At 39.3% G+C, this 9874-nt stretch overlaps 1 protein-coding gene across 2 annotated transcripts in view; it reads left to right on the top strand.

Annotated features, from left to right (window-relative positions):
- The first annotated feature begins 8 nt into the window (after positions 1 to 8).
- Positions 9 to 9874, top strand: part of Psip1 (PC4 and SFRS1 interacting protein 1) — a 45108-nt gene continuing 35242 nt past the window's right edge. For both annotated transcript variants that reach the window (XM_005388709.1, XM_005388710.1), the window contains exons 1-2: positions 9 to 172; positions 3800 to 3876. In XM_005388709.1, coding sequence (XP_005388766.1) covers positions 101 to 172; positions 3800 to 3876 — 149 coding nt within the window. In that variant the 5' untranslated portion in view covers positions 9 to 100. The remainder of the gene's footprint in view (positions 173 to 3799; positions 3877 to 9874) is intronic.

The raw sequence follows: 9874 nt of genomic DNA, 5'->3' as shown, positions 1-9874 counted from the left end.
AACCGTCCCCCGCGGCCCCGGCAGGCGCGTCGGCCCCGGAGCATCCCTCGGCGCGCGCCGCCGCTCCTCTGCGGTCGGGACCCCTCGCCTCGCCCGAGACATGACTCGCGACTTCAAGCCGGGAGACCTGATCTTCGCCAAGATGAAGGGTTACCCTCACTGGCCCGCTCGAGTAAGTGATGGGAGCCCTGGCGAGGCCCGCCTCGCAGCGTCTCTTCTGACGTCGTGCTGTGTCCTTTCTCCCCGGGGTTGTCTTTCGTAGAACGCGTAACCTGACCTTTCATTTTAGTTTTCGTGTACCAGTCGCCCCCGTAATTGTAAAAATGCAGGTTTTTCTACTATCTTTGCATTTCCCGATGGCTTGTTTTTTGACTGTCTTTGACAGGTGTTCTTTATTGGAGATACTCAGACGACGTTCCAGTTAATGTTCCATTGTGGGTGAAATAATCCAGTACCGGTTTTATGTTTAAAAATTAGTGGAACATTGATAATTCAGAGAGAAAAGTATATGTGATTAAGTTAGGTTTATAGGCTTTTTAAAAATATACGTGATGCTCCGTAGATGAGATCTTCCCATTTTTGTCTGTTTAATAAAAGAGATTAAGGACGATACTCTTGAAAATTTCCAGTGAGAGTACCAAGGAAGGTCCAGAAAATTCATTTCCATGGATTCTACTCTTGTCGTTTGCCTTATGGCCGTGAAGAAGTTGATTTACCTTTTTGTTTCCCATAGGCAGAAGGAGGAAGGGACCGGATCCTGGGTTTTACGTTAGTGGTATGGAGAGATCATTAAGAATCCAGGATGTTTCAGGGGCTGGGGATTTAGCTCACCGGCAAAGTGCCTGCCTGGCAAGCGCAAGGTCGTGAGTTCGGTTCCCGGTACCGGAGAAAAACAAAACAAAAAAAACAAACAAAAAAAGAATCCAGGATGTTTTGTGACGTTTAGGATTTAAGACTAAATATTTGCGCTCCATTTTCAGAGAAGAGGTTTTGTTAGTTTACGGGGGACCCAGGTTCTAAGACCCTGATAGGACCTAAATTGAGATCCTTTAGATTAGATAAACCTCAAGATCGTCAAATAACTGTGTGATCTAAAGTTGTAATTATTATTGTTATTATTATTATTATTTTTGGTACCGGGAATTGAACTCAGGACCTTGCGCTTGGCAGGCAGACGCTTGTGCCACTGAGCTATATCCCCGCCCCTAAAGTTGTAATTTTTAAAAGCCTCATTTCGAGTTCACTCTCCTTACAAAAGATATTGCTTAAAAATAATGAAATCCTGTGGTTGTAGTTAACGTCAGCTGCGAAGAAAAGTGGGGAAGTGCTCAGTAGGTGACAGAATCCCGGAGTGAGGAGCCCAGAGTAGGACCGAGCATAGTGAGCACTGTTCTTTGTCTGTTTGTTGTTGTTGTTTTTTTTCCGGTACCGGGAATCAAACTCACGACCTCGCACTTGCCAGGCAGGTGCTGTGCCGCTGAGCTAGATCCCCAGCCCCTGAGCACTGTTCTTGATTTCTCCCATGCAGCGCTTTGTGTACTCCAGTTTTCGTATTTGCTTCCACAGCTTGCTTGTCCCTAGTTTATCGTGTCTGCTTTTTCAGGTCAGTCTGGCTTGAGCACCCTAGTCATAAATAACCCTTTTCTATACATTTGGTATTCTAAGCAGTTTGTTTTTTAGAATAATCTTTTTAACTCTTACTTTGTGTATGTTCTGACTTCCAAATACATTATGAACTTCTTGAAGGCAATGGCCTTAAACTGGGTATGTTTTTTATCTCCATAGTCCTTAGTTACATAATCATGCAGTTATAAAACACCTTTTCATATTTAAAAAAAAATGTGTAGGGACCTGGGCGAATTTAAAGTCTAAGATAGTTTCTCTTGAGATTTTCTTATTTTGAGGTGTCATAAAATCTGAAGTTATTTGATAAACCTATATTCAGATTTCCATGCTCCACTGTAGTTAGGAACCAAGTGGAAATGCTTAGAAAATTTTATACTCCCACACCATCCTCAATCCCTTCAGTATGTTAGGTAACTAAGAATATTATTAAAAGTAAAAATGAAGTAGCCTTATGAGGGCCAGAGTGTTTTCTTTAACAAGTTCTGCTAATGAGTTCATTTGGATTGGAGTAGGAACTTTTTACCAATTTCCTTTCTCCCTCATTTTTAGCAGCTTGATTTGGTTTTAACATTTTGTGTCTAAGAATTACGTGTTCTTTCCGAGTTTTTTGTTTTAAAAATGCTAATTCTTTGCTATAAAGTGTGTAGAGTGTTTTCAAGTCTTAGCTGTGTAGGTGACACCTCTTGTTCCAATTTTGGTTTTAGCATTTTTTGTCTTCGCGTCCCAAATTTGATGATTGATTGATTGATTTCGTTTTTGCGACAGTCTCACTCTGTAGTTCAGGCTGGTCTTGAATTCACTGTGTAGCCCAGGCTGGCCTTAAACGATCCTCCTGGGTGTGCACCACCACACCCATCCCCAAATTTGATTAATTTTTAAGTTGTACATTTTTGTAGTCGTTTACCAGTAATAATCTTTTTCTTTTTTAAATCAGCCTTTTAAAATGTTGCCTAACATTTATTAAACTTTATAGGTGATAAGCACTTGAACAAACTTTTAAAGCTGTTTGGTAGCAGAAGTAAACGTGAACCAAATTGACAGAAAATATCCCTTATTTTAAGGGCTAAGGAGGCTTCTGCAATTCTTGGGGCCTTCCCACAAAGTGGAAATGACAAGTATAACTTTCATTGTACAGGTGGAGAAATTAAGTCCCCTTGACTACTAGGGCATTAGTGAACCCTCCACGTGTCCTACAGATGACCTTCAGGTCTCCTCATGGTCTTTTTTCCATGCCATAATGCTTACAGGCATAGTAGGTCCTCTGTTGGTCAGCTCCATTACAAAGTCAACTAAGGTTTGAATTAAAATGGTTTTTGAGATTATGAAATTGGAAATAGAAATGATAATTCTGGCTAGATACTACTGCTTGACAGCTTGAATGAGAGAGAAGAGAAAGTAACAAGTATCATGGAAGTATTAGATGTAATACGCCTGTAGTTTGGGAGGCTGAGGCAGGAGGATCCCTGAGAGTCAGAGGCCAGCCTGGGCTCCATAGTACCTTTAAGGCCTGTGTGAATGGCCAGTGTGAATGAACTACATGGCAAGACCCTGTCTCTGTGCCCGTCCTCAAGAGAAATGATTGAAAGAGAACTGAAAAAATAGATGACCCCATGTGGTTTAACCATATAGGTAGAGGATGTTTTTATAGTATGTGTTTTAAACTCTGGGAAATACTGCTTTAAATGTTTGGTAATGTCTGCTTTTATATTACTTTATTTGCTTAGCCATTTTGTAGAAATAGCAGTTAGGATTGTGGAACAGATTCAGACTCCTATTGCGAAATGTGTAGGGCAAACACTTAAGAATTGAGAATTTGGGGATTTTTAGGAAGTCGGTTGTGGTGTCTGTGCCATGTATGTTACTGCTGCTAGGGCCTGGGATAACACATAATGTATCGGAACGTTTCCGCAGAGAAGCAACAGTAGAAACGCTAGGTGGATGAAATAACTGAATTAGCTTTAGTGTTAGTCCAGGTTTTGGCATTAAATGAATTTTGGGAAAAAAAATCTTGTTTATGTAGAATTGAGGTTTAAAATTGAGAATACAGGATTATGGGCCTGTAAAATGGGTCTGTTTTACTTGAGATCCCTTTGGATGTCTTGTTCTCAGTTTGCTCATGTGTGTTGAGGTATGTATGGTTTAAAAAATTCTTACTATTTCTGATTTTTTTTAGGTAGATGAAGTTCCTGATGGAGCGGTAAAGCCACCCACAAACAAACTGCCCATCTTCTTTTTTGGAACTCATGAGACGTAAGTCCTGTTGGCTTTAGAGACAAATGAATTAATTTTACAGGGTCATTATGCATAAAATGAAAACTTTAAAATCATCTTTGAACTTTGAAATAGTCTTCAGCTCTTTTTTTGGTAGTGGGGGGAGGAGTCTTATTGTTAAGGCACAGATTAAAGACACTTTAGATTTAATTTTTACTGGCAGAGCTGTTGCCTTGATCATAAAAGTAATTATCCTCTCAGCAATCACAAGTGAGTGCTGGATGCAGTATGAAAGGGAAGTTTAAGAAGGCCTGCAGTGTTCCCGCCTCGTAAACCGACTGGTTTTCATTAGTACCCCTGGGCACCGGTTTCAGGCTGTCAGGCTTTGTGAGGGTAGCCCTGCAGACTCTGGTGGGGAAGATGAGAAGAGGAACCCTGGGCACTTGTCTGTGTCCTTAGAGCCACTGTTCCATTCTGCTGCTCCTGGTGGAGATGTGGGCAGAGAACTGACAGGGTGAAGCCAATAAATTCAGAAATTGCAGCTGAAAGTTGAACTGTGCATGGGATTATTCCAGGGACTGTCGTATTACTTCCCAATCGTAATGGCCTTGTAAATGCTGTATATAATCTAGCTGATTTAGGATTGACCGTAATTTTTTTTCCCCCAGTACTGGGGTTTAAAGCCAGGGCCTTGCTGCACATGCAAGACAAATGCTTTACCATTGAGCCACACCCCCTCTATCGAAATGTGCTTGCCATGTGTGGTACAGGTCTATCGACACCAGCATAACCAAAGAACTTCAGTTAAAAAGGAAATTCTTAGGTCCTTTCAGACCTCATTCTGTGAGGCATAGGGCCAACTCTTTCAGGTAATTCTGATTCATGCAAAGGTTGGAAATACTTAGGTTAATGTGAGCACTTAGTAGGCTTTTTCAGTTTTATAAGTTCAAGGATTCTTTAGTTACGATTTTTCTCATTTAAAAAATTTTGTGCTTTTCTTTGAATACCTATAGTCCATAATTGTCAGTTCCTCCCCTCATGCTGAGGAATTGAACCTGGGGCCTCACATGTGCTCAGCAGCACGGTACTACTCACCTGCACCCCCCAGCCTTAGGCTACTGTTTCAGATTTGGAAGAAGAATGGCCATCCTTTCCCTAGTGTTGAAAAGAATTTTTATACTGTAAATATAAAATATACTTTTCTTTTTTTGCGGTGCTGGAGGTCAAGCCTAGGCCCTTACTTAAGGTAGACAGGTGATCTTACGCTGCGCTACATCCGCAGACCAGTAGCTGTATACTTTAAATTGGAAGATAGCATATCAGATAAATAAACTTATTACATGTTATTTGGTTAATAGGCGTTACGATTCTGAATGAAGATGAATTAACTGATAGTCCAGAAATTAGAGTATAGAGCTAAATATATTTCACTTTAAAGTTAAGTTGGTGATACTAAATTTTCTTTTCAAAATTCACTTACGTTTTGATCCTTAACATTCAACACCATTTGTCTTCAGAAAGGCAGTGCTGCCATATATACCTATTGGTCTGGGGACTTAACTTTTTTGTACTTTAGAAACTAGGGCTGCAATAACCTTTTTCCCTCCCAAAAGTTAGGAGGGTAGTTATTATTTGAACTTTTTGCCTTGGATTCTACATAAATGGAATTTATTCTCACAGGCAGGTGTTACGACAGGTAGAAAATGGAGTAGTAGTTTGGAAATTGTAGTAATTCATAACCGATTTATAGATTAAGATTATTATATATTTGGAGCAGAATTGTTTTTTTTTCGGTACCGGGAATTGAACTCACGACCTTGCGCTTGCCAGGCAGGTGCTGTGCCGCTGAGGTAAATCCCCAGCCCCTGGAGCAGAATTCTTTTATGATGGCATTCTTTTTTTTTTTTTTTTAGACAGGGTCTCACTATGTAGTTTAGGCTGGCTTTGAACTCACTGTGTAGCCCATGCTGGTCTTGAACTCAAGGCAATCTTCCTGCCTCAGCCTCCGGAGTGCTGGGATTACAGGCATGTGCTACCACACCGGGCTGTGACTGCACACTTTCCCTAATCTGGCAGTGCCTTATTTTAGCATTTCTATGTTATTTGTAATAAATTTCTGTAACGGTTAAGTTTTAAGTGTTAGTTAACTCTTAGGTATACTAGCTGTGTGTATATACTAGTGTGTTAAACCTAACATGCTCAGAAGTGATTCATAGTAATAAGAACGGACCTGATTTTTTAATGGAACCAAAAGTCTTTGTATTATCTTTGATTCCATACTACAGTTTTTCCTTTTCCTTCCCCATGTAATTAGCCAGCAGTTCTTGTTCTCTTACTTTAAAACGCATCCTGATCTTCCCACTCTTCTGCAGCTCCAAGTCCCTGCCACAATTGCTCTTGTAATTAGCGGCCTTATTCCATCTTGGTCTCCATTTCCACTCTGTATAATCAGGCTGATTTTTATATCCCAGAGTATGACATTTTCTGTCTGAACACCTTCAGTGACTCCCTGTTAACATTACCAGCAAATGAAAACCACATGCTATCTGTAAATGCTGTTCATAAGACTATTCTAACTAGCCTGTGCTTACCTCACTTATGTTACCACGTTTTTTTCAATACTTTTCTCTGTTTTATAAATAGATCTGATCTTTCCTCAGATGCTTCTTACTTGTTTCCTCTTTTCTGGAATGGGTATGTTTTCAGATAATTGAAGTCATTTAGATCTTAGCTCAGTTCCTTTTTTAAATGTTTATTTTCTCCAATGCAATGATGACAGAAAAGGTGTTTTTTTTTTCCACAGTTGAAGAGCTAGGGCAGCAGAGATTTTGTCTATCTTGTCATCACTTAAAAGTCTGGCACATAATATCTGTTAAATATTTGATGATTGTAAGCTCTTTGGACGACAGTCATTTGTTGGTTATGAATTTGCTGTTTGTTAACTAATACTTACATAATGCTTAATACAAATAGATCGGAAGTCCAACTGCTATTTGCCTGTAATATGACCTTGGGCAGGTTACTTTATATCCTTTTTTTCCTAACTTGTAAATTGGGAATAATAAGCTGCATCAGAATTTTGGGGCACAAACAAGATAATACGTGAAAAATGTTTAGACTAGTGCTTTCCATCTGTTAAATACTAAAGGTATCAGCTATGAAAGACTAGAGCTTTTTGGGAACTAGGGAAAAAACGTTCAAATGATAAGGGGCACAGTGGAGCGGGGGAGGGGGAAAGGAAAGCAGGGACAAAAAAAAATAGAAAAAGTAGAAACGAAGCTTTTGTAACAGCTCTTTTTTAAGAAGGGAAGGGCGTTGAAGGTGGGGGAATGAAAGAACAAGATACATCATTACAGGTGCAAACTCCTTTGATGAATATATATCTAAAATGTACTAATAAAAGGTTCAAAAATAAAAACCACAGCTTTGACAAGCATTTATTTCGTTTTGGGACTGGTACTTGCAGGGATTCCTAAGCTAATGGTAACATTTCTTTTTTTTTTTTTTTTTAACATTCCATATTTTTTCAAGATTCCTTGTCCTTAAATTGAAACGCAGATCAATTTGAGTTTTGTTAGCTAATTGTCTTTGCTCATTAAGGGACTACTCTCACCTAGCTTTGTTTCCTTGAAGTCTGAAAAATTTAGATGAAATGGTATTTTGTTGCTTTTGTCTCCTTACTGCTCTTGTCTTACTGTAAAAAATTTCGCTTTTTAGGTCTAAGAACCTTAGAAATAATGTATGATAGGCTAGTAAAAATCTGCCTGATGTGTTTTTAAGAGTGAAGGTGAATGAGGAGTTACTGGTGGTGGTGACGAGAAAGTAATGCAGGAAAGACTCAGAATAGGATGTTCTTGTCAGTGCTAGGTCTTCACATAGCCATGCAGCTTCTGCACTAGTACACAGCTGCATGTGCTGGTATTTGAGGGTTAAGTGCAAAGTGTGTCACGTGGCACTATTTTGTTAGATGTTTCAAAGGGTATGTTGCAGTGTCTTCTGCTTTAACAGTAGGTGACTGGGCCTGAGTGAGGTAAAGCTTCTCATCTGTAGAAGTGGTAATCCTTGTTTCTTTTCAGCACTGGAATTTACTGCATGGAGGGTCTTTTTTTTTTTTTTTTTGAAAGACAAGGTCTTGTTAAGTAGCTCAGGCTGGCCTTGAACTTGGTGATCCTGCTGCCTCAGCCTCTGGAGTGCTGGGAATATATGGCTGTGCCACCATGCCTGGCAATTTTCTTTGTTGACATTTTTAAAAGACAACATGAAAGGAGAGCTCTATGTAACAGCAGTAATTTAACATTTTAATGTATTTTGCTTGCTTTTATAAATTTTTTTGCTATTATGTGTAATTAAATCCTGCTTTTATTTTGCATAGGCAGCATTTTTGTATATCATTGTAAAATAGAATGTTTTGGAGAGTAAGTCAGAGCCCCAGCAGCAAAAGGTGCCCTGTGGGAACTAGTTGTGCTGTCTCGTAACTGATCTTGGCACTCTGTACCAGATCTGTGGGATTGTATCCCCAGTGAAAATTCTGTTTTCATTGGTCACCATTGTTTTTTTAGTATCGTTAGCCACTCACCAGTCTTGAGCATATCGTTTGACCCAGCCTTTCTTGGAACTGATCATGAAGATACGTGCAATGATTGAGCAGTGTGTTTATCATAGTAGCGTTATTTTATAATAAAAATTTTGACTAATTTTGATGTAATCATTCAGTGCAGTATGTGTTCAGTAATTGTAAACATGGAGAGATGTGCATTTTCACTATGTAATCAGTATTGAAATTACGTGTTTTTATACATAAGTGGGCCGAAAAGTGGCAATAACTAAAAAATGGATCATTTTTGTCTTTATAGGAATTTCTCTGAGAAAAATTTTGAATAGTCTTATGGAGATATAGTTTAGCCACTTAAAAAAGAATGTAAGTCAGTAGCTTTTAGCATATCCAGAGAATAGGAAAAAGGCATTTCATCACCCCAAAGAAGCCTAGTACCTATTAGCACTTTCCATTTCTTCCCTGTCTTTTCTCCCGCCTTGGGCTACAGGCAACCATGAAACTAATCTCCTGTTCTGGACAATTGTTATAAGTAGAAAGATACAACATGACATCTTTCAGTGACTAGTTCTTTTCCCTTAGCATGTTTTAAGATCCATCCATGTCATAGCATGTGATAGTGCTTCCATTCCTTTTTATTGCCCAATATTTCAGAGTATTAATACTACGCTGTATTCATTCATCACTTGAAAAATATTTGAATGTTTCTACATTTTTCTAGGCCTTCACACTGAGCTGTAGTCTCAGTCTTCAAAAAAAAAAATTGAGATAGGGTCTTGCTAAGTGGCTGGGCTTGAACTCATCTTCCTGGCACAACCTCTTATAGTACTGAGGTTATAGACCTGTGTGCCACTGTGCCCAGCCATGTTTTTCTGCTTTTGGCTCTTAGGAATAATGCTGCTCTGAGCATTTGTGTGCAAGTTTGGTTATTTTTTTATTTTTTATTTTCATGGTGGGGGTCTAATCCACGGTCTTCTACATGGTAGGCAAGTACTGTGCCACTAAGCTGCACCCTCACCCCTTATGTACAATGTTTTGTGTGGGGATATGTTTTCATTTCTTAGGAATGGAATTCCTGGGTCAAATGCTAACTCTGTATTTATTTAGCTTTTTTATGAGAGACTGCCAGAGTGTTTCCAAGTCAGCTGCACCATTTTACAAACCTCCCAGCAGTATGGGTTCTAATTTCTGCACATTGTCTTTTTATTCCATCCTGGTGGCACTGAAGTGGTGTCTTACGGTGGTTTTGATTTACTTTTTCCTGACTAGTGAATGTTGTTGAGCATCTTTTCATATGTGAAAGAACTCATTTGAAGATCGTTACCTGATGGTTAACATATTTTTTTTTTTTTGGTTTTTCTCCGGTACCAGGAACCGAACTCACGACCTTGCGCATGCCAGGCAGGCGCTTTTGCCGCTGAGCTAAATCCCCAGCCCCAAAATTATTATTATTTTTTGTTTAGTTTTTTGTTTTTCTTCCAGTAC

This window comes from Chinchilla lanigera, unplaced genomic scaffold (genome assembly GCF_000276665.1).
Source record: "Chinchilla lanigera isolate Chin_1 unplaced genomic scaffold, ChiLan1.0 scaffold00033, whole genome shotgun sequence".
Lineage (NCBI taxonomy): Eukaryota > Metazoa > Chordata > Mammalia > Rodentia > Chinchillidae > Chinchilla > Chinchilla lanigera.
Note: the sequence above shows the minus strand (reverse complement) of the source record. Positions and strands in the feature narration are given on the sequence as shown.